The 25971-nt window shown below is 40.4% G+C and overlaps 1 protein-coding gene across 1 annotated transcript in view; it reads right to left on the minus strand.

Annotated features, from left to right (window-relative positions):
• The window catches only part of RELN (reelin), a 567367-nt gene that overhangs the window by 152293 nt on the left and 389103 nt on the right, over nt 1–25971 (minus strand). The window contains exons 15-20 of the mRNA XM_090041978.1: nt 21871–21999; nt 19739–19848; nt 17104–17170; nt 14946–15179; nt 14180–14341; nt 8458–8694 (exon numbers count right to left, since the gene is read on the minus strand). Coding sequence (XP_089898104.1) covers nt 8458–8694; nt 14180–14341; nt 14946–15179; nt 17104–17170; nt 19739–19848; nt 21871–21999 — 939 coding nt within the window. The remainder of the gene's footprint in view (nt 1–8457; nt 8695–14179; nt 14342–14945; nt 15180–17103; nt 17171–19738; nt 19849–21870; nt 22000–25971) is intronic.

Here is a 25971-nt window from a genome sequence, read left to right on the forward strand (position 1 = left end):
GTTTTCAAAATGACACGTGCCTCTGAGCATTTAAAAGTTAAAGCACATGTTGGATTGGTTTGACATGATTTTAATTCCCTTTATGCAGCTAGAAGCTTCATGGCTGGTATGGGAAATCAAAGCTTTAGCTATCTCATTCTGGGAAATTTGTGCCAGTACTTCATGCCAATCAGTGTTGTGGGTTAAAATTAATTACTATGATTTGCCAAATCATATTAAATCACAGGAAAACGTTTTGGGCAATAAAACAGTTCAACTGAACAAAAAAGAAGTTGAAAATAGTTAGCCTGGTTGGGTGCATCTACACGTGTGCTTTATTGTGGAGTAGACTAATCCACAGTAAAGTGTCACTAGTTGCATCTACATGATCTACACTGCGCAATACTTTACTATTTGTATAAGCAAGTAGTAAATGACTGCACAATAACCAGAGTTACTGTGTAGCAGCATCACCAAATGACATGTTCATGATGCTGACTGCACAGTAGCCTGAGACTACTGTGCAATAGCCTCACATCATGTTTCCTGCCACACGCTGCTACTGTGCTACCACACAGCCAGTGTCTCATGTAGACATGGCCACTATCTACTCATGCACTGGTATTATGGTGCAGTAAATGGATTGGCTCCACCATAAGACAGTACTTCCTCTGACAGTAATGTCTTATGGTAGAGTAATTAATTGCAATGAAATGCACATGTGGATGGTGACCTAAACGTTAATTGTGCCTGGCCAGCCCAGGTAGCAGGAGACTAGACTCCTGCCTGCCACCTAGCCACATGGCTGCACACTTCTGGCACTCTCATGCCCCAGCCAGCCCCTCTGCTGCCCAACAGCACCACCAGGAGCCCGGGGCTGACTCCCAACCTTGCTGCCAGCCTGGGCCTGTTCAGCCCTGGCTCAAATTGTAGCTGTCTCTGGTGCATGCATAGACACTGCATCTGGGAGCAGTGTACTCCGGATCAAACAGCTCTGGAGTTTCTTGCTTCACATTAATTGCACGCGTGGATGCACCCATTAAGTATTAGCCAGGAAATCCTGCTTCCCAGAACTGAGGAGTGGAAATCTCTTACTCCTAGAATTAGAAATGATGATCTGTTCTTCAGCCTAAGTGGGAACATGGGTGAACTATTTCAGGGCTCATACTCACACTTTAGCATAACCTCTGCTCCCAACAGAAACTTTCCCTTTTCATTAATGGTGGTATATAAGCCCCCCCAAAATCTTATAAGGAAACCTTGTTTTTTCTAGATGGCATTAAAAATCTTTAAAAAAATAGTTCCAATTTAGTATTAGTTTTCTATTTAGTATAGTATATAAGGATAATACACTTTTGTATATTATCTATATAAAATTATACACACGGACTATGTAAATGTATAGTATATGGACACAGTACACATGAATATATATATATCATTATATATCAATATAATGGTAGCAAAGTAATAATAAGATAAAGGAAAAGTTTAACATTTAATACAGGTCAAAATTGATATAATTTTTTAAAAATGAAAAAAACCCCATAACACTAATGTAGCACTAAGATACAACTGCTAGGCATCATTAATCTCAAATTCAAAATGAAGTCTCTTACAGGTAAGGAGGCAGTCTATGATGTTCCAAGAGAGATTTTTTCCACTCAGAGGCAGTTACACTATGGATTAATGGAGTCCTTTATAATTTACAAATTGCCTCTAGCAATGTAGCATTAAAAGTATGAGATTTTACTTTCCCATTTCCTTCTCCCTACTTTTCTGCTAATATTTGCACAGGGAAACATGAAACTAGAATAGATTAGGAGATGTTTGAGAATGACTGACTGATCTACCTGATAAAACTAATTAATCAAAAGCTATCCAGGTATACCAGAACAGAAGGTGTTTGGTTTCTTTTTTTATTAATATTTAGCTGAAAACTGATATCTAGCTATGTATATAATTAGAAATGAACAAGCATAGAAATACACAATGCCTGTAGGTACCCTTGAAATAATCACTTTACCTGCAAGCTCTATGAACTAATTGGTACTTCTGGGAATGATATCACAGTGAATGCCAGCCAGTCATTGTATTTGTAAGCTGTAATGGGATTCCTTCATTTATTGCACTTTCAAGGCCAGGACTTTCAGGAATAAATAAAAGCCACATGGAAAAAACTGACTTGTAATGCTGTATTGACCTGGAATAACAACATGATAGCCAGAGTCCGAGCACTCAGACTGGGCCCAATCCTGTTGAAGGTATTATACCAGGAGACACTGTCCCACTGAAGACACTGTTGCATTATTTTGGATCTTGATAGGTCTGATACATTTAGATAATCCATAAACATAATATATTTTAATTATTTTTATTTCATGAAACGCTATCTCGTGTGCTGCAAATTGTTCTTAAAAGGAAAAGAAAATCAAATAAAACGCATGCAAATTCCAACAATGTATTAAGCAATCAGGGCATAAAGATTTATCCAGTGAAATTACTCTTTACTTGTAGTTCATACTGAGCATGTCTACGTAAGATGCTTACTGTGTGTTAGCCTAATAACACTGTGCAGTAGCGTGCTGGTCAAAAACCATGCTAATAAGTTACTGCGCAATGTTATTAGGCTACTGTGCAGTAAGCATCACAAAAAACAATGTGTGCTCATGCTACTGTGCAGTAAATGTAGTTACTGTACATTCAGTTAATACTTCATTAATGAAGTACTAAACTAAATGTGCAGTTACTACATATTAATGAAAGTGTACATGTGCCCACTGAGTCTGACTTACCGTTTCTCTCTCAGACTGTTCAAGGGCTAGTGAAGCCATAACCTGTCCATTACACTGTAGTAAATTGTAATATCGTCTGGCCTAATGTAACTTGTTCACATACAAGTAATTTATCTGCAGCTAGATAAGCATCCCAGAGAAGAGGTTTCATGTACTTTACATTAAGGTGGACAATTAACTCCTCTCACACAGATGTGAATACTGCAGTTTCATACCATGCTCCCATAATAATGCAAACAAAATTGTACCAAATTAGGCTTGCATATGTCAGTTCCAGAAAAGAAGCGGCATGCTCCATTGTTTTTGAACTGGAATCTCACTGCCCTCAAAGAAGGTCCTGGACCTCTTTCATGTGTTGAATCTGCTTACTATTGGACAAAAATATTATGTTCTGACTGTCACAGAAAATCATTTGTTGTTTTGGTTATATACAACTATAAAACCCTCAAAAGAAATATAATGTATGTGCACGATGACTGATGAAACCCATTTTAAAAGATATATTTGGAATTATTAGAAAAACTTTCCCAAAACTTTAAGCAGAAATAGTCCAGGATTTACAGATTCTGCACTTGAAATGAAGGTCTCACAGACAATTAGAGGCAATCTTTTCTCCACAGAAAATGTGCTTTAGGATGACATGCTGTAAAATGATTTATAGCATATTGACTATAGTTCTTCTAATGAAAAAGCAATTGTCAGACTTTTCTCAGGAGAACATTCTCTGTGCTACTGTAACCTATGCGCATAGAAAGTCATGACTTCGAAAATGAGAACCAAATGGACTCACAGCTGGGAAAAGCCAACAATAATTAATTTAACTACCAGCCATTTGTACAGATCTGGTATAAGTTAAAAAATTTCCCTTGAGAGAAACAAGGTCAGTGAAGGGTATAGTTCATGTCTTACAGCAAGCCTGAAGAGTACTTAAGCAACATTACAATACACGTATTCCACTGGTTTTACTTGCTGATTTGGTGTAAGAAAGGATTAACATTTTTATATGTACAAAAAAACCTCATGAGTTATTTGTAAATGGGACTCTAAACTTTATTAAGCCTTTTTTAAATTTAAATTCAGAAGAAAATAAAGCAGAAGTTTTGCTTTCCCATCTAATCTTGAAAGACAATATATTATGTTAGTTTTACAGTAACAGAGGGGAAACAATGTCATTAAAGGACTTTCATTCTAGCTCTTTGATTAAGAAGATGCAAACAGTTTGAGCCCTGCCATGTTGTTTCATTTTAATGAGCAGAGAGTACTTTCCTTGTCCTTATTAAAGTAGTTAATGCTGTTTCTACAGCCTCATTATCACTAAAAGAGCACATTCTGTGTTGTTTCCTCAGTCAAGTCAACTCCTTTTAGTTTGAGGGATGATCAGAAAGTCAAATCAGATTCCTCCAGCGTACTTGTTAATAAAACTCCTATGGTGCTGTTCTAGGTGCCCATGGGGATTCTACAATTATTTATATTTCCTTAAGGTTTTCTAATTACTACAATTGTCCTGTCTCAGACTAAATATATTTATACCAGTTAAAGCCACAGTAGCCACAATGTTGATCACACTAAGATGACACTGTTGTTTGGGTTTTGATCAAGGCACAGAAATTAAATTACTGTTATCTTATATTAACCTGTTATATTTAAAAAGGTCAAAACTTTATTTATGTGGACAGATATCACTTATTTATAAAAAAGAACTTATTCCTGTGCAGTGCCATATAATTAAATTTAAAAGTGTATGTAAAAAGCCACTCAGTTCAAATCAAATGATTCCCTTTAAGTCCCATTGCTATTAATTAGAATTGTCCCATCCATATATATAGGTTGGGCCATACTAACAGAGGTGACAAAGTTCACACCAGGATCCTGAGGTTGCAAATTACTTCAAAATGGAAGTAACAGTTGAAAACTCAAATTGGAACTCTGTTCCATGCCTTCTGCGCCTGAGCATGACACCCACTGAGAGCTGCACTGAAAAGCTGCTGCAGGGCTTTGGGGTATCAGTGTATGCTCCATAGGGTTTCTGGGAGAGAAGCAGAGACAGCAGCTAAATAGATGATGGAATAAAGGCTTGTAATTTACTTTATTTACTCCACATGTAAATCAAGTAGGATATAAGAGAAAAGATTAGGTCTGTTGGCTACCTGACAAGTTCTCTTATATCCTGTTTTTATTTACATCTGGAGTTTAACACAAGCCCCCAATTCCACCTGCTGTTTAGCTTTCCTGTGCAAGTTTCTCTCCCAGAGATCTGTGGTACCAGAAAGCTTTTCTAAATCCATCCCAAATATGTAGTTGGTCCAAAAAAAAAAGATATAACCTGCACCATCTCTTGCCTCCCCAACTAACTTCTTTGTGAGAAAAGCTGCTTCTTGCTTTCTGGTTGGAAAGTGCATAGCACATTTGGGGAAGCTCTCCCAGGGGAATGAATGTGTGTATACTGTCCCCTAGCTAAGTCCTCCCCTGGACCAGAAGTGGAGCTGGAAAGGCTCCCATGCCTTCCTGCAAGCATGGTCACACCAGTCTGGAGAAGGCAGGGGAAGCTGCTTCCATGCCTGCTGAAGATCAAAAGTGAGGGAGCAGCAGCCACCACTCCCTGCCCCTCTCCCAAACCAGGTAGTCCTCAGTTTGGAGAAGAGGGGCTTTGTCAGCTCCCTCTGAATCTCCTCTGCACTCCCCTCACACTTGCCACTCAGTTATGTGACATGGGCAGTGACTTAAAAACTCAGGGGGTGGGACCAGGCTCCAGGAAAGCCTCCTCAACCCCTGGACCTGGGCCTGCTAGCTTTTAAATCGCTGCCTATGGTACACAGCTGGGCAGTGCAGGTAACAAGGGAAAGCCGGAGGGCCTGGGAGCAGCCTTGGGGAGGCTCTCTTCAGAGTAGCAGGGCAAAGCATCTGCCCTCTCCTCACAGTGGAGTCCCAGATTTTGGAGCAGGCTCAGTCTGTTCAGCTCCTGAGCACTAGAAGCAAAGTGGATTGAGATCAGACCAAGCAGACAGTCTCAGGCACCTGGAGCTGGGTGAAGAGAACAGCACTGCCTTTCCTGCTTCTCACTCCACAGTCCAAGAAGCAAGAGCAGCAGGGGGCTGCTTCTCCCTCCATTCTGCTCCGAGACTGAGAGCAGAGCTCAGTCTTCTTGGTCTGAGCTCACGCCTCTTGGCTTCTGGGGTCCCCAGTCTGGGGAATGGGCAGTAAACTTTGTTCCACTGCTCCTCTCTCCTTCTGGACCAGTCTTGGAGGGCAACAGAGCAGCAGAGCAAAACCCCCACCCCATTCCCCAAGCCAGACAGTATCAGGTTTGGGGAAGAGGTGGGGAGCAGCAGTGGCTGTTCCTCCCCCCTCCCAACCTGGTCTGGGAGGAGAGAAGAGCAGTCACTGCTGCTCCCTGCCTCTTTCCTAAACTGGACACTGCCTGGCTTAATGAAAGGGCTGGGGGCTTTGCATCACTACTCCCTCTGCTCCACTCTCAGTCTAGGGACAGACATTACACAAACTGATTTAAGTGATCAGAAACTAGTTTAAACCTGTAACAGAATCAGTGCACATAAACCAGTTTCAAAATGGTTGAAACTGGTTTACGATAAACCTGGTTGAATGCAGTATCAGACTTAACTGATTTGGGTCAAACTGGTTTATGTAATGTCTATCCCAGACCCCTTCCAGGTTTAAGTTAAACCAGAATCCCCCAGCATCCCAGATGCTTTGCAGCCCTGGGTGGGATCCTCTGCTCCAGGGAGCAGAGCTGCCCCTGCCTCTTTGCTCCCTAGCCGAAGTTCCGGCAGAGACTGCAGGCACAGCACGGTCTGCCTTGCTTCCCCCTGCCCACCCCCACCTTCACTGCTTGCTACTCAAGCAGGGACTCCCCTCCCCCTCATCTCCCACAGCACAGACCCCAGCCATGTGGTAGGCTAGCTAATGCTGAGAGATGTCTGTTTGCGTGTGTCTTCAATTTCACTGGTACAGAAAGACAGAACAGTGTCTGCTTAGGGCTTTTTGGAGCTAATCAACAGGTCTGCTGGTAATGTCCCTCTGTTCCTTCCTTGAAAAAGCTGTTTAAGAAGAGCTTGAACTAATGAGAGAGGCTTTTGTTTTGCTGATGGGCCGATAAACAGTTATCTCCCTGCTGGCTCCCTCACCTGTCAAGTTTGCTGCAGACAGTATGAAGAAGCAGGGAGAGTGAGACTGAAAAGCTCAGTATCATCTGATGAAGGGACTTTGATCCCGAAAGCTTGCAGAAAAGGACAATTTTCTTGCCATTTTCCAGTTGGTCTAATAAAAAGGTATCATTTTGGAACTAAGAGTACTAGTTTCTTGTATGTCTTTTTGTCTCAGACCAAGATGGCTATCCAGTACATCCCTGAAACATAGAGGAGGCCGAATTTTAGCTGATTTGGGATTTGCAACTTCAATGCAGAACAAGGAAGTTTTTTTACCTCCCTGCCTGCCATCTGACACCTCTAGGGAAGGAATTCTACCTGATCAACAGATCAAAGAGCTACTCAACACAGCTCACAAAGACACTCTCATGGACCCAGGGACAGCTCCTCTATGCAAAAATGAAGTTTATTTCCTACCTATGGGGACTTTTTACCATCTTGTACTATCTATACTTTTCCCAGAGCCTGACGAAGGGACTTTGAACCACAAAAGCTTGCAGAAAAGGACAATTTTCTTGCTATTTTCCAGTTGGTCTAGTAAAAGACCAACCATTTTGGAACGAAGAGTTCTAGTTTTTGTATGTCTTATCATCAACATATGCATACACTGCACCCTCTTCCCCCACCCCACCCCTTTGCCTCAGAGCACTAGCTGGGGTCTGGAAACACTCCCGTCCCTTGAGCAATGAGCGGGGAAAAGACTAGGACAGTGCAAGCAGGGTGAGGGTTTATACCCCTCCCTAATCAGAGGTCCTGCTCCCCTCAGCTCAACACTATGGAAGGGAAGGGAAGGGAAGGGAAGGCTGCTTTAGTGCCCCCCAGCTTCTAGCTTGAGACACTGCAGGCAGGTGCCTAAATTTCTTCAGTCCAAAGGGAATGTCTGTACAGTTGCAAACTAGTTCAACCTAGGCAAGGTAAACTAACCTGCAAAAATTGAATCAATTCAGGCTCAGGCTTTTTGAATATATGTCCCTAGCCTCAGGGACCAGAAACAGAGTGGAGGTGGTTGCTCCCTACCCATTCTCCAGACCCCAGTCTGGGGAAGACACAGAGAATCCTTCTCTGCCAGGAGGAGCAAAGGAGGCACTGCTCCTCACACCTTCCCCAGAACAGATCACCTCAGTCTCTGGAAGGTGAGAAGAACAGGGGAGAGGAAGCTGAACACCTGCATACTCCCTCTCCTGGAAAGATTTCTATCTGTGGAAATTTCTCCCCAGCATAAATGAATATCTGTTGGGGATGGAATGATCTAGTTGGGGATGGTCCTGCTTTGAGCAGGGGGTTAGACTAGAGGACCTCCTGAGGTCCCTTCCAACCCTAATTTTCCATGATACTGTGATACATAGCTTAGGTCACTGGTTGTGTTCTTATTGGCGTGTACATGAGATACGATTACTACAAGTGGAAAGATTCATTTGCAGAAATTAATTAACAGGACAATGAAACAAAATGATCTCTTTATACAACTGACATGTATTATATTAAATTAAATAGCTGAATGCAATATTCAAGGTTCTCACCAAAGGGTCCAGTCATGGCCACAATATGGTTGAACGTTTCCCAGATAGAATCCCAGAGACTGAGTCACTTCAACTAGATTTGTGAAGTCCAGACTAATGCTGTTGAAAAGCACAGATGTCATGATGATCTCATCAACAGCCCATACATCTTCACCCTGAGAAGAGTGATATGGCTGCCACCATCTGAACTGAATACCAAATTGTCTTGCATCCTCTGGTAGCTCCACAGATATTATTCTGGAAAACAAATAAAATTCTTATTTGAACTAGAAATATACATAATAATTCTGTGGGGAATCTACTCTTTATCATGAGATCGTCTTTTATTTTAAACTGTCTGCAGATTTGAAATTCTCTGGGCTAAATTTAGCATATAGTTTACATTGGCTTCTACTGGTGTGAATATGGGAAGAAAAAGGACTCAGTCTCGTTCTCTGGGTGGCTGTATGTTGGAAAAGCAGTAGTGGGTGAATAACCATCACCTCTACTCTACTCTGGGCCCACAAGAGACCCATATAGGCCAAAAACAGAAGGGTACAGCAAAGGACGCCAAAGGTTTAATTGATTCAGTGCATCCTCACAATAGTTTCTGCCACACTGCTACAACAGTAGCGTAGATCAGAAAGCTGTCCTTTCACATCAGCAGCATGGAGAGAAGGCAAGTGAATGCAACAGCTCTTGCCACCCTAGAGCTGAGCCTGAACTGCAACATGAGGGCCCATTTACAACTCCCAGCAACAGCTTCAGGGTTTCAGACCTTAGAGACTTTTTTCTGGATCTGATTAGATTTATCTAGGTACTTTGTTTCTGTGCCTTACTTTGCAATATGGGACTACTTTACATTTCAAATCTATTTCTATTGCCACCTAGGATGAAGTTATTTGTTCACCTCTCTGGTCCTAGAAGATCTAACCTTAGCAAATTTGCACTTCCAGATGACAGATTAATCCTGTCATTAAGAGAGATTATGTGTAGTTTTGTATGGCATTCACATTTCTTTTATTGCTGCATAGAGATGTTATCACGAGTCAGTCCCGTGAGTTTATCACGGTGTGCAAAGTCACTTGATTTGTCATGGCATCTATGACAACAAACCTGCAATTGATAAACTGTGAAAAAATTAAGAATAATATCTAATTTCCAGGAGCAATTATTGTATACAGCAGCAGGGAGCATACATTAATTGCCATGGCAATGACATATTCTTGAAAGTTCCATAAATCACAAGTTCCATGCTGCCCATACAAGGTGATATTTGAGGCAGAATGGCTAAAGGGACATTTGTCTCCATCGGTGTGCAAGTAAATGCTGGTAAAGGGGTTTCAGTAAACTCATGCTGAGGCTGGTGTTTTTCTTCTTTAAAGAGTAAATGTAAACAAAATGACAGGGGCAATGAACTGGAAACATCATTTTCTATTTTTAGCATCAAATTTTTCCAGATTTTCTGATTATCCAAAATGCATGCTGCAATTTTTTGTTCCCTGTGATGTGTGAAATTGTTCTGTAGCTTTAGTCTTCTTTGCACAAAACAACACCATTAAAAATTGCTTGCTAAACTATCCCTTGTAAAGCCTAATTTATTTATTCAAACTGCCATGTAATGTCACATTCATTTTAACGAAAGAACATGTTAACTGATTAGTAGAAAAAATCAAACTGTGAGACAAAACAAGTGACTTTGGGAAGCACTGATAAATGAATGCAGAACACAAAACGTGGTTTGCAAGGACTTCATAACTGTTTGCTGACTTTGCTCAGGTTTTAGGCTCAAGCCTATGGCTTCTGGGACAAGCAAGCAAGGCTACTTTGTAAACAGGTAACAGGAAAGAACATCTGAATCTTTAAACAAGGCAGTAACAGTGTTACATCAGAAATGATACTAGACGATAGTATCCCAAAGGTGAGTAAACTGCCTTTGCACAAGTACACCTTATGAAGACTTGGGGCTTCACCTGTGGAGCAACTTCACAACCATAACTCAGAGTTGCACCAGTGCCTGTAGACTCTTCTCTTTGCCTTCCAAGAGGGTGTTTTTCAAGTGATCAGTTTAGTTAAGTCAAATCACACTGATTGAACTTGCAGATGGGTGGCATCTCTTTGAATTGCCTTTTTTTGCAGCTATAGTATTCCCCAATCTTTGGCACAAGAACTATCCTGGTTCTAGGGCTTTCAAGGACTTATGAGACTAGTTTGCAACATAGCCAGTCACCTTCTTCATGCAAGTAGTTCCACACAATTCTAAGAAACTTTATGTGGGGGATGTAACCCCTTTATCACCAAGTTTGGCATCCTATTCCTAAGCTCTGTTTTTGTTTGAAAGGAGCACAAAATGGACAATAGGGAACAAAGATTAACTCCAGACCACCTTTCTTCTCAGCTTGTCTGATGATTAGGGAGAAAGCTGTAAAAACACTTGTCAGAGAAAAAGTAAGAGAAGACAGAGCTCCTTACTTGGGAAGACAGGGCGGTACAGAGAAGCCAAACCCAGGTGGCACTCTCAGCTGGGGTTTTATTTTTTCTTGTAAACTTATTTTGATTCCTTAAGGTTAAGACTTTGATAACCATGACAGCATTTGCCCATTGAATAATCCCACTAGTTTTATTCCCCCTTGAATTGGATTCTGATTTATCTTTGATTTTAAATCTAAGATATATTTCAGTTAGGAATGTGCAAAAATGCATTTTCTTTCTTTACTTTAAAACACTGCTCAGTGACTCTTGCTCCTCCCTATTTAACTCTATTTTACAAATAAGGAAATTCAGGGACTAGGAGATTAAGTGACTAGTTCAAAAGCACACTGGAAGTCTGTGTCAGAAATAAGACCCAGTTTCCCACGTCCCTGTGTTAACCATAAGACCGACCTTTTATCCAGGCCAAATAAATCCTTGTCCATAAGGAGTATCAAATCTACAGACAGCAGCTGGGCATTTCATTCTTACTGACTGTCAAAGGGACAGTAAAGCACAGAGCTTTATCCTTATCCTCTAATAAAGTGAACTAAGCTGAACAGAACTGCCAATGCAGAGAATGGGCTACCAAGTACACTGTTACCCAGCACATAGCACAATGCACTGCATAGCTGGAGGGTGATGTCTTCTTAGCACCCAGAACACGTCTATTCCTGTACCTGTTGTTGGATTCTTTTTTTTTAAAGCTCATTTTTATCACTGAAGAAGTCACTTCTCCTATATAGAAATAGCAGTAACTGAAAGTCCTAAAAGTAGGCACCACACACACCACTGATTAATTGATGATAATGGAAATGTTGATGTTATTTCACTTGCCTGTTAAAATACTCCTGAGGCAGGGGGCTAATGGAACTCAGAGGGGCTGGTGTGAACTACATATAGTACATATGTTAGCATGAGGAACCTGAATGGATCTACACTAACAGCAGCTTCTCTCCTCTGACTTTGATTTCTGGGAGATAAAGAAAGGGAATTCATGCTGATGGTTCTTCTGCCACGGAGAAGAAAGGTATTTTTACTGCCATTGCCAAACACCATTAGATTTTTTTTTAAAAAACCAGCTGAGAGACCTTTGCTCTGATCTCATTCTTTCAAGCTATGCGCATACCTAATATTGAAAAGCCACCACTGTTCTGCTTAGAAGAAAAATGTAGCTGTCAAATGGAAGCAGATTAAATGCACCTTTTCAGCAGAACATTATATGTATAATTATTTTTCATGTGACTGAAGATTAATTAAATTTCTGAATACAGACTGGTTGCCAAACGTTACAGTGGTCCATCTAGGTAACAAAAAAATGATGATATTTTTAGACAACTTAATATATAAAAGAGAAGCCTTCTTCATGTTCTTAATCATACTTATTGTCAGCATAATATTCAGGTTTAATAATGGTTATTTTTTTATATCTTATGTGGCACAGTGTACATATACCATGAGAATACCTTTTTAACCTATATGTTTTAAAAATGGTGGGTATATATTGAGCCTTATTCTTAGTCCCATCAAAACAATGGAAATTAAACTGCTTCTGGTGAATCTTGAAAAGAAAAAAAAGCCTATGCATCAAAGGAATATACTACATTTATGTCTCAAATGTCATTAAAATAAAATCCCATGTATTTTCCTTATTATTATAAAAAATTAATACCACTATATATTAAAAACCTCTAGGGAAATATAATTCCTACTGCTACAATCCTAAAAAATTTAGGAACACCACCATATAAAATATATATGCAACTATAATAAAGGAAGTGAAAGAAAACTTTGAAGAAGAGTTATTAGTATTTGAGCTCATAAGATCATTCTTTAGGACATATTTAAAACTTCAGAAATTAAAGCCACACAATAAAGGCTCCACCAATGGCAGTCACAGCTCTCAACTTTATAAAGTATTTCTTATTGCTCCCAAGAAATATTGTTAACATATTTTTTTAACTTTATACTGTTCCTAGTCATGTCTTTTATTGTCTTGTTACTACACTAGCATGAAAAAAAACAAATCCTTCCTTGGCAAAGGCCAGTCTGTGTTGGATAAATATATCTTTAAATTATATTTAATCAATCAGGATTAAGGCGAAACATATGGATGCCTTGGAAATTAATGCTGCAATTTTCATTTAGCCCCTGTTCAAGATACAGGATGAAAAAACATAAAAGTTGCCAATTCTGCAGTACACCTAGGCACATATGTAACTGAGTTCAGTGAAATTTATCATGTGCTTATTACGTATGTGCTTAGATGCTTCCCTCAATTGAAGAGAGACATGGCTGGTCAGAGGATGGTAGCATAAATCCACAATTAACAGTGGTACTTAATGGAAAGGTTGTGGATGTCCCATGAACTGCAGAAGCTTCCTGCAATCTTTGCAATAAATTTGTGTTCAGACCACACTCTGACCTCTCAAGCTTCTAGCTCAAGTGGATGATGCAGTATGATGTCAAGGGTTTTGAAACAGTGCATGTTTTGCCTTATCTTCTCCCCTTAGCTGTATTTTCTGTCCTTCCTCAATCTGCTACAAGACTGAAGATTCAGAGTGAAATTATGTTCCCTCTCATCCTTCTGCCCTTTGTTCTACCAGGTCAACAGGAGTCTTGGTTTCTGGTATCTTTTTTTTTTTATAACACAAATGGAAAAAAACGGAATGTGTCCAAAATTGGTGCATATGTTTGTGGAGAGAGATGAAGGTGTCCTGCTAAACAGAAGGAGGGGGAAGTCTGTGATGTGTCTCCGCCAATGCTAGGATAAAGAGGGGCCATCCAGATTCCTCCTGAGGCTCAAGCTGTCACTGCAGAATGCTCAGTCAGCTAGAAGTAACCTATGCTTTACACCACCTCTGGCCCCCCTCCAGGTTTAGCAGCTTGGTTTGAACTGTCCCAGGGGATGGAGGATACAGATTTAATGATTTATAACTGTATTAGGAAAAATGGATGGTTTGGGTTTTTTTGAAGGAAAAATCACTGATGCTCATGTGCTGTTCACCTTTCCTTATTAGAGCTTCAAAATATACTTGGAACAACTTGTTTGTTCTCTTGAGGATAAAAATCATTCCTTGTGGAAGCATATGCACCCCCACTGAAGACAATTTGCTTGCACATCAAGTCTGAGTTTGACTGCCAATGCCCAGGGCTCAGTGCTGTGAATACACTGGTTTTCAGTAATGTAGAAAATTGGCCAGGGTACAGTATATAAAATTAGCTCCCCTACATCTCAGTGCAAATGAATTTACACAAACCACTGCTTCAATACCTTGGCTCATGGTAGTTGAGATAAGAATAATGTTCCAGTAGTTTCCATGTAATCCCATTGTCATATGAATAGTGCAGTAACACTCCTTCCCCAGGCTGATCAGGAGCCTTGCAGGTACTTAGTACAGACTTGCTTCCCAGGCGCAGAGTGAACTGGAGGAACCTAGATTGGAATGATATCAATATTTTCAGTATACCATCTATATTGTGTTTTTTCCTAACCACATTTTCTGATCTGAAAAAAGAGACAAAATATGATAAAACCACTTATCGGTCTTTGTAGCTGAAATTGTTTTTAAAGTCAAGTAATGCAATGTGGCATATATATTTTTAAAATGCCAATCATTACAGCATTTAATTATTTAGTAGGCTCTGGAGGGGAGGAGGAGAACCTGAATGGATCTAATCAGCTGCCACAAGCTGTCAAATAAATACAACCTTATAAATAATTAATCAGCACTTGGCTCTGACACTTAGTTTTGATATTAACATTTCATATTTTCCAACCTGGCTGTACAATAATTGCCCCCAAACCTGTTTAATACTCAAGTTATTTACAAATCTGGAACAGTGAAAGGACTGCTACTTTTTCCTTACAATCAAAATTAAAACACAAAACAAAGTGTTTCAAAACGTTTATCATTGTGCTACAATAGTGGTTAAACAAAGGCAAGTATTATAATCCCTAAAAACCAAACCCACAGATTACTATTCCAAATATAGTTTCTAAATTTGTCTACATCCTGTTGCCAATCTGTTGTATTCACCTGGACTGTGAGCTGTCAAGAAAAGAAGTGATAAGCTGACGCCTTCCATCTTTGTTAAAAACCAAGGCCTTCCCACTTGCGAGCACTCCACAGCCAAAACTAACTTCAGCACCACGGATAGAGTAAAAATTGTGATAAGAAGAGAGCCTTGAGTTGCCAAAGCTTTCTGAAATAAACATTGGGAATGTCTGAGAGGCCATTTCACATGCAGGACCTGAAAAGCCAGGATCACACCTGTAAACAGGATAGATTAAACAAAACAATCAACATTGACTTAATGTTATGGTTCCCTTTTGTTTTTCCTGTAGAAAATCAGGTAACAGCTTTGCATCCAAACATAAGTTGTAAACGTTTAGACCTTAAAAATAAAGCCTAAATGCTATGCTCTTTTCTAAATAAATTATACTTCATGGAAATATTCTATGGACAATGTTTTTTGTCTGTTTTTATGACAATGTTTTTTGTCTGTTTTTGTTTTTTGTCAATGTTTTGTTCTGGTCTGTTTTGTTTCTTCCCTGCTTAGAAAGAAATCTCACATGCATGTAAAAAGAGATCAATATCTTCATCTAAAACAAAAATATAGAAGTGCTTTGTTTTCTTTTTGGTACAAAGATGTCTCTAAGGCCCCTTCTACATGTTACTTAAGGTGTGCTTAACCAGTTAATTATGCCTTATGTTATGACCCAGCCACACGTTCAATCAATCAATGGCATGATAAAGCAAGCAATAAGCTACAAAGATATTCCACAAAAAATGTAGGCTGTTCTAATCATGGCATTAATTGAACATGGGCTCAATTAACTGAATATGTGCTCAACATGTGCCAAGTGCTCCCCTGCAGCTGGGAGCCCATGAATTGAGGCGCTCCCAGCCACAGGCAGCTGCAAGGCTCGCAGTTGTGGTACCATTCCAGGCACTGCCCCCACTGTGAACCTCACCAGCTGTGGGGCCCGCAGCAGGAAGATCACTACTTCCTTGGGAGCCTTGTGAGGTGCTGAGCTCACAGCAGGGGTAGCACCGGGAACACTGGTGCTGCTGTGAGCCTTGCTGCCTGCAGGGCTCACAGCAGGGCAGTGTCACTGGCTGCTGTGAACTTCATCAGCTGCAGGGCTTGCAGTGGGGGCAACATCATTGGCTCCAGGGTTCAGAGTGGGGGCAGTAGGGAGAACACTGCTACAAGCTTCATCAGCTGTGGGGCTCACAGTGGCTGCAGCATTCTTCCCCACCGCAAGCCCTGCAGCTGATGAGCTGGTAGTGGAAGCAGTGTTTCTGGGGCTATTCCTGCTGTGAGCCATCAGGTGTGGGGCTCACAGCCATGGGAGCTGGTGCAGGGGGAGCTTGGGAACCTGATATTAGGCTCACCCTGCACTAGTGATAAGGTGTGATGGGATCTAGTGCACAATCCCACAGTCATACCTCCTGCCATGAACATGTGGTACAGAAGAGGGTGCAATTGTGTGGATCTCACATTAGATCCCACTGTGCCTTTACCTGCACATGTAGCGGGGCCGTAACACTACAGGCTGGCTCATGTGCCAAGTTATTATCTTACTTATATTTGCAGCTTGTCAAACATGATTATAGCTAGCAATAAAACATAACTCAGCATGTGACTGAGCTCACTCTAATACCTGAATATAATTAACCTAACATTTCCAATATGCCCAGTGACTTTGACTGCCTTGCTGCCTTGGGTTAAGACCCCTTGAAGAAGCTTATTTTTCAAAAAGCACAAGAGTGCTGACCCTCTAAAATTCAACTCCTTTTGGCTAAGTCTACCAACACTACAAAGATAAAGACTATATTCTGTTCATTATTGGCACAACTAATGAAAAAGTGATGCAGCCACAATTTATCATAAAAAGGATGTAAACCATATGTAATTAATATTTCTTGAGTGTAATGCAGTGCATTCAAAAGGAATGGGAAGTCAGACCCTTTCTGGGTTAATTATACAAGAAAATTATTAAACAAAGTGCCAAAATTACTAAAAACACTGTAATTTAGAAAGATTAAACTTTATCAAATGCTACGTTATTTGATTTTTTAGCTGTATAGCATTACCAATGAAACGAAGAATTTTATAAATGTTAGAGTACAAAATGAACTACCTGACAAAAAGCAAACATACTAACACTTGAATTATTAGAACCCTTACTTGCAGCCATTTCTAGTGCATTGTCCTCGCCCTGAGCAGAATTTGAGGCAAGATGGACCAATATAAACTGCAGAGAAGAGAAATGAGTTGAATGAAAAGCTGTATTACGTGACAAACAGAAGATAGCCAACACCAATATATGGATTATAATAATCATTATCATCATTAAAACTCCTACTATTACTAATAAAAATTTTGTATTGGTATTCCAAATCATGCATTTGTATTCTACTTGCTTCCGTTTCTAGTGCATTGTCCTAAAGACTATAGACTTACCTTGACTTTATCATACTTTTGTTTCCCTGAACTTGTACTGACAGTTACATTTCACATTTCCCTACACAGTTACTCACCTTTACTGACTTTCATACTCACCAGTGTTTTGACATCTAATCGTGTATGTATCCATGCACTTAGCCTCCATTTTTTCTTTATTTCTGACATAATGTCACTATCTCTAAAAGCAAGCATTAATTTTGCCTTGGAAATGTGGAGTTGATACTAAATCCCATTAAAGTGAATAAGGAAACAATATCATAAAAAAGTAATGAGAATTAACTACTTCATTAGCACTCTCTCTCTCTTTCTATATATACGCATACTTATACAAACACACACACAAACATATATGTATACTTGAGACACATGTTCATATTTGTTTATATATGCATATATATAAATATGTGTGTGTGTTTGTGTGTATATACTTGCTGAGGGGCAAGTTATGCCTGATGAACCTGATTGCTGTCTATGCTGAGATGACTGGCTTTGTGGATGCGGGGAGACCAGTAGATGTGATATATCTTGATTGTAGCAAGGCTTTTGATACAATCTCCCACAACATTCTTGCAGACAAGCTAAGGAAGTATGGGTTGGATCAATGGACTGTAAGGTGGATAAAAAACTGGCTGGAGCATCAGGCTCAGAGGATAGCAATTAATGGCTCAATGTCTAGTTGGCAGCTGGTATCAAGTGGAGTGCCCTAGGGGGTTTGTCCAGGGGCCAGCTTTGTTCAATGTCTTCACCAACAACCTGGAAGATGGCACGGAGTGCACCCTCAGCAACTCTGCAGTTGACACCAAGCTGGGAGGAGTAGTAGATATGCTGGAGGGTACAGCTACGATTCAGAGTCACCTAGATAAATCAGAGTATTGGGGCAAAAGGAATTTCATAAGGGTTCAACATGGACAAGTGCAAAGTCCTGCACTTAGCATGGAACAATCCCATGCACTGGTACAGGCTGGGAACTAACTGGCTGGGCTGCAGCTCTGCAGAAAAGGACCTGGGGGTTACAGTGGACAATAAGCTCATTATGAGCCAACAGTGTGCCCTTGTTGCCAAGAAGGCTAATAGCATCCTGGGCTGCATTTGTAGGTGTGCTGCCAGTATGTCAAGAGAAGTGATTATTCCCCCGTATTCAGCACTGGTGAGGCTACATCTGGAGTATTGTGTTCAGTTCTGGGCCCCTCACTGCTGAAAGGATGTGGATAAATTGGAGAGTCCAGTGGAGTGTGACAAAAATGGTGAGAGGGTTGGGGCACATTACTTATGAGGCAAGACTGAGGGAACTGGGTTTATTTAGCCTAGAGAAGAGGAGACTTAATAGCAGCCTTCAATTACCTGAAGGGTAGTTCCAAAGAGGATGGAGCTAGACTGTTTCCAGTGGTGACAGATGACAGAACAAGGAGCAATGGTCTTAAGTTGCAGCAAGGGAAATTTAGGTTAGATATTAGGAAGAATTTTCTCACTGGGTAAGTAGTGAAACTCTGGAACAGGTTATGCAGAGAGGTGGTGGAAGCACCATCCTTGGGGGTTTTCAAAACCCAGCTACACAAACCTTTGGCTGCGATGATCTAGTTGGGGTTGGTCCTACTTTGAGCAGGGGGTGGACTACATGACTTCCTGAGGTCCCATCCAACCATAACTTTCTACGATTCTATGATCTACATTACAGATTATTAGATTTATAGACTGAGAGATAGATCCAGCTATATTTATTTTATAGGTATATTAGATGTGATATGCATCATTTAAAATGTAAATATATAAACATAAATATCTTTCCAGGTACATATAGATAGATAGATAGAAGTAGCCTGGCAGTTTTAAGCTTTTTTACATTTGCTCTGGAGGTGGTGGGGAGGGTGGTGTTTTAGTTAGAGTGGCTCCGAGAGCCACTCTAGTTAAGACACCACAGCCTCTTGTGTATCAGCATCCCTGTGTTTCAAAATGGCACCGGGGCACTTGAACTAAATCTCATTTGATGAGCTGCAGTTCAAGCACCTCTGCCACCATTTTGAAGTGTGGGGTTTGCTGATACATGAGATGTGGGAGGTTGCTGGAGCACAGTAATTACCACACTCCAGCAGACTCAATTAATCTAATGGATTACAGTGTGTCAGATCAGCCTCTGCACTCATGTACAGGCATCCAGAGGTACTTGATTAAATGCACATTAACTAAAGCATGTTAATGCACATTTACATCTGCCCACTGTCTGCTAACTTCACATAAGAAGGAAGCACATTTAACAAACTGCAAATCCTGAGGCTTATGACATTGCCAAATGTGTGTTTACTAAGCGTAGTCCATGGATATTCTACTCAAATTATACGTGATGATGATGAATACTAACTATTATCAATTGCCCACATATTTCCAAGGATTGGTCCAATTTGTTTCCATCGAATCCTCGTGTTTTCGGTTAATGCCGCATTGGGAAGGGGAACAGTTATCCGGCTCCACCTGAAATACATTTAACACAGGTTCCTACCTTTTAAAATGATAGTGGCTAAGCATCTGTATGAATTTCAGAGGTCTTTATTTTACTCAGAAGAATACTAAGCATATGATATACACATGGGCCTAAATTTCACTTTCACACATCAATTTGGAAAGTGCAAATGAAAGCAGAATTGTTGGCATAGCAAAATTATTTACTGTGTACTGTGCAGTATATGTTATTTAAAACTCTGTAAAAAAATCACTCATTTCTACTCACAGAAGTAAAGTTATCACAACCTTAGCAATGGATCTCTCCAAAGCTATGGGCTCCCCTTAAGCTACAGACTGAATTAAACTCTTGGTTGAGGCCCCAGAGAGGGGGTGTAGGAATTATTTGACACAGACCCAACTACCCAGTCTTGTGACAAGATCTTGTTCATACTGCAGCTTCTACTTGTTTTAAGTATTTGCATGACCACCAGATGCCCATATTATTCAGCTACCTCATGTCTGTTCTACATTAAAGCCAGCTATTGTGGCACCCAAGAGTCTTATAGCAACACTTACTATGCTCCCTACCCCAGTCATACCCATGACAAGACCTTATTCTGAGGGGGAAAGAATGGTGGGATTGTAAATACCTGTGACACCAAGGTTCCTCACCCCTATGTGAGAGGAACACTTTGGCAGTCACTTTTCATTGGTAGTGTAGTTAAGAGTATAAGTAAAGGGCCTTCCTCCTTTCCTCTGTTATATTAGCACATAATTAGGCATTGGTGACATGGAGGGGGTGCACATGGGTGCACGTAGACCCCCTGGAAGTGCCAGCCATGAAACTGGAAGTCCCTGCAGAAGTGTACTTCCAGTTTCACTGATCAGTTGCTGCCCCTCCACCCCCGTTGGCAAGCTGATGCCCCGCCGCCCCCCCCCCCAGACTCGGGAGGCACCAGTCGCCCATGTATTAGGATTTGTCATTCAATGGCTATTTCTTTTTCTTATTGAGCATCTACATGTAGTTCTGTACAATAAAACTGTTGCATTGAGAGCTTCTAGTTAGTGAGATCCTGGTTTCCAGTGTAATTCTGTATAATCATCATTTAAAATAGTGAGAATGCATGATCTTGTAAATCATGGCCTTCATTTTTATTTATTACCATTTACTGGATTTATCAAAACAGGTAACTCTCATTTAATTTTATTTTTTTTGCATGTAGCATCACAAAAACATCACCGGACAAAGAAAAACACCCTGAGCACAGACAGAAGTTTCAATTTTTGCCCAATCTGGCCACAGAAACCAGTTTATAGCTGTGACTAAACACAAGCGCATGGCTGAAGACCACTTAAAAAATGGCCCATCAGATGAAAATCTGACTCCTCATTGCATGAGGTATCAGATGAAGATGTTTCAAAATGCAGCATCTTTTGTTACTTGTGTCTGTGAAGCTCCCTGCTTGTCACTGTTTTCAGAATGGGAGGGGGGAAAGGGAGCACAGGGAGTTCAGTCTTGGGTTTTACAGACCCCATGGAGGGTAGGGTGGGTATACTGGAGCTCACCCCACCACAAGGTGGGGGGCTCCAATTCATCCACCTCACCCTTCAGCACCAGCTGGGAGCCCCAAGAAGGAGCTCCCTCCACTGCCTTCCCCCCTCCCATTCTGAAAACAGTGAGCACTGGCAAAGAGCCTGGCCACTGCTATGGGAAACTGGTTGCAGGATCCCAGCCCGCAGCTAGATTCCCCTCTCCGCTGGAGCAAGCCGTGAACTTCTGTTTGGTCTGGAGTAACTTTGTAATTCAGAACACTTTGCAGAAAACATTTCAAGTTACAGCTGGGAGCTGCATTTCTGTCTGCACCCGTGTGTCCTTCATATTTCATATTTGGGTAGTCACAGGGGCTGGCATGCTCCATGTTTCCTGTTCTCAGCTAGTCAGAAATGAAAGGTTAAATAGGGATTGTTGATTCATTACTCTCCAGTGTAAAAAAATGTTGACTTTCTTTCCTAGTCTAGAACCACAGTTATGTTGGCAGACAATTCTCTTACCCACTGTAGTTTTCAGAGGCATAGACTGTGCTATGAGGAAGATGAGGTCCAGCACATATCTCAGGCAGGCACTCTGAGTGAAGCAAGGACCAGGAACGACCATGATTGGTTGAAAACTCCAAGCTGACACTGACAATACAAAGAAACAAACACACTGTGAGTATTGATCTCTGACTAAATCCAATAAATCTGTATTTGTAGCACCAGCTTTAAAACCCACTGGCTGCTTAATAATTGATAACTCTGATGCTGAGGTATGAAATGCTTTAAGTACAAAGCACAAACTCCAAACAGAAAACAAATGCAGTCTCTTAAAGACAACAGAAAGTAATCTACGTCAGAAAGCCTTTACCTGATGGATAGGAGAGCAATTACTACAGTCTTTGTTTGCTCATTATGAGATTATTTTTTACACTGTGTTTAAATGGGATTGATGATGCTCTGATGTGTTGGGAAAAACCAGTCAGAGAATGCTAAAGAGACTGAGAGGAAGAATCTCACTGTGAAATGTTATTTATTTGGGAGGGATAGTAGATTAAGATAGCAATTGATTTGTTATTTACATTTGCTTTGCCCAGAGTCATCTGGACTGAAAGGCCAAGTGACTAACTGACCAAATACATAGCACATCACATGGCTACTGATATATTTTTGGCATACAAAAGTAGGTACTTTGATAAGAAAACCAAATAAAAACACCACCTGGCTCAAAATATCTCTGACTCTCTAAGCCATCCATACCATGAAGGGCTGTTGATACTTGCTCTATAATAAGTCAACCTATTCAGGAAAAATATGCCTGTTAAAGAAACCCCTACATTTTAGCTGTGTACTGTGAAGTACGTAAATGAGCTCTATATCATGCAGGTCACCTATATTTGGTCTGGCCTTCCACTCCCCCACAGCAGAAAGCTGGCAATAGTCGTAACAGTTGGAGTAACAGTGGTGAATTCTCTCATTACTGAATAGACACCCTCATTTTCCTTCGTTTTAATTCATTCTTTTTGTTTTGTTTTTCATATATGATTTGGGAAAGGCCTCTGCTATGGTCAATCACCAGAAAGTTATATATTTAAAAGACAGAAGAAAGAATGTCACTCCTTTACCTAACATGCCTCTATTTTCTTGCTCTCTAATGGGAATTAGATGTGATGGCCTTCAAAGCCCTTTGCCAGGGCCTGTGTGTCATTCAGAAAAAGGAATAAACTTCACTTCATATTTGGGAGTGGGGGAATTAACTGCTCATTGCCTCTACTCATAACTGCATCTTTCTACATACATGGGGGCTGGATGGATAGGTAACATTAGGTAAGTTATACTTAGGAAAAGTGTCACCCAACTGGTATCAAATAGCAGTCACACAGCAGGTATGTTCTGAATTCAGAGAAGACTTCAGAACCACTTGGGATATGGGACAGGAGGGGGCAGCTACATTTCAAGCTGGTCTATTTTAACTATTTTGTCTATTCCACAGCAAACAGGGTGCCTATGTATGAGCAGCAAGGCTGCTCCAATGTGCTGTAATTACAGCGTGTCTGAGCAATTAATCAAGTCCGTTGGAGGATGGTAATTACCATGCTCCAGTGGACTCCAGTGTCTCATGGATCAGCATCTCCATACTTAAAAATGATGGCAGGGGCGCTTTAATTAAAGCTCATTTGATAAGATTAGTTAAAGCACTCCCACTGCCATTTTTAAGTGCAGGGACACTGATACCCAAGATGCTCCAGGTGCTTTAATTAAATCAGCTCTGAGAGCCGCTCTAATCAAAACACCTCTCCACCCCCCCACCCCCCCAGAGCACATGTATAAATGCCCATAGAGGCTAACTCTTGTAGCTTTTTATTCCAGGGTAAACTGGTCTAGTTTAGTTTCACTCACTGTAGGATAGGAGTGAGTACACAGAACAGCTAAAATGAACCAGCTGGGCACATCTACATGTGTGTTTTAATGTGCAGTAACATATTTTACTATGCATTAAAGTGCTGCATAAAAAAAATGCTAATATGCTGATGTGCAGTAAAAATAAACTACTGTGCATTAAGCATCACTAAAAAAGCATGCACTTTCGCTACTGTGCATTAGGGCAGCCTAATGTGCATTAGTTAGTACCTCAGGGTGCCTGTATATGAGTAAATGTAAATGTAAATGTTCTGTACATGCTACTCCGATGCACTGTCATTACATATGCTGTAATCACAGTGTGTCAAAGCTGGCAATAACTGTGCTCCAGCAGTCTCCTGCAACTTATGTATCAGCATCCTCAAGCTTAAAAATGGCAGCAGGGGCACATGAACTAAAACTTGTTGAATGAACTTTAGTTCAAGCTCCCCTGTCACCATTTTTAAGCATGGGTATGCTGATACATGAGACATGGTGGTGCTTTAATTAGAGTGGGTCTGGGCACTGCTGTAATTAAAGTGCTGTCCCCAGCACTCCTGGAGCACATGTAAAAATGCCCTCACACTGGAGGTGCTAAATTTAATAAGCATTAGGCAAAGCGCATTAATAGACATGTAGACATGCCCGCTGACACTCACTCATAGGTGGTAAGTCCTTCTCCCCATCTTCTAATGTAATTTTTTCTTCTGTCCATAGTCCCAGTTAAAAAGGCCTGTGAAAGCTTCCTGTCTCCTAATTAGGACATGTGCAGAGTAGTGGTGGATTTAATGAGTCACTTGAACAAATTCAAATTTCCATGTACGACCTACTAGAGCTCTGCAGAATTCCTGAGGGCTAGAGCAGGATCATCAGCACCACTGCTGTTTTATGTTGCATTAGTAACACAAATGTCAAATATGTGGGTATCTCCAAAACTGGACAAACAAACTGGTGCATCTGGCCAGAGAAGGAAATTAGACCAGGAGAAAACTTGGCAGTGCAGCATCATTCCTTGTGTTATATCTAAAAAGGTTCATGGAGAGGTTCAGCTCCCCAGAAGATACCGATTGTACTTCCTCCCTTGAATTTTACTCTGGCTCATGTTTTAAGTGTTTACAACAAATGACTCTAGGGATGTTCTTAGATTTCTAACATTCTGTGAAGCTTCCATAAGTAATTTAGAAAGTGATTAATTCATTAAGGATTTGTTGCTTTATTAAAATATACATGTACAGTAATTTGCTCAGCACAATTTCCTCCATTTTATTTTAAATAATACTAATGAACCATTAACAAAGCCATAATTCATCTTTCTGACACAAAATTATAGGATTATGACTTTTCCATTTCAGAATAATTTGCTGAGAATATGACTTTACTTAAAGTGGGTCTTACTATGTAACTATTGTTTTGATATAACAAATGTTTATTAAAATTCTTTATGAGGTTTCAACTAATTAATTTTAGATTTAACTACAGTGACACCTTAGAAGGTCATATTCATGGAACTTATTCTGTGAGAGTCTCTTAAGTGCACAGTAATGAAAGCGTTATGAATAATGCTGCAGACAAGGAGATCTGAACTGCCAAATTATTTGTGACATGCGAATCAGGCTTACAGGGAGTTAGTTCTTTTATTGCTGTGAAGGAACACACTTCTGTCTTAGAAATGCTGTATTAATGGGAAGAAAATTAATATTTCAAAAACTTTTAAAAAATCTCTTCTGAAAAGTCACAGAAAAATTGTCACAGATTATATAATAAATATGTTTATGCATTTTAAAATAAATATTTATTTAAAAGGGTCATTTTAAATTTAGTTTTTAAGTTGTTGGAAACTTATGCTAAAAATACTTGAAATTGCTTTTAAAATCCCTAAATATAATAGCACAAAATCTGGCAACCATTACACTTGGATGATCACAAGAAAGCCATCTATGGGAGTGAAAAACTGAGCAACAGTTGGCTTCCTCCATCCTATGTCCTCCTCCACACTTCAAAGCCCCTCTGGAAGTGAAGCCACAAAGTTTATATAAAGTCGGCCTAGATGTGATGGTCTTCATGTATACAGCTATACACTCCTGACCTAAAAATGGCCACTGTGCACCATTTCTATGGGAGGTATTCAGTTTTGTGGCAGGAATAATGTAGGGAAGGTAAGTAAATGAGGTTGTTGCAGGCACATACCTAGCCACTTAGCACTGTGTCATCTTAAGCACA

The sequence above is a fragment of the Crocodylus siamensis genome, chromosome 4, assembly GCF_052110815.1.
Source record: "Crocodylus siamensis isolate JL-2025a chromosome 4, ASM5211081v1, whole genome shotgun sequence".
Taxonomy (NCBI): Eukaryota; Metazoa; Chordata; order Crocodylia; family Crocodylidae; genus Crocodylus; species Crocodylus siamensis.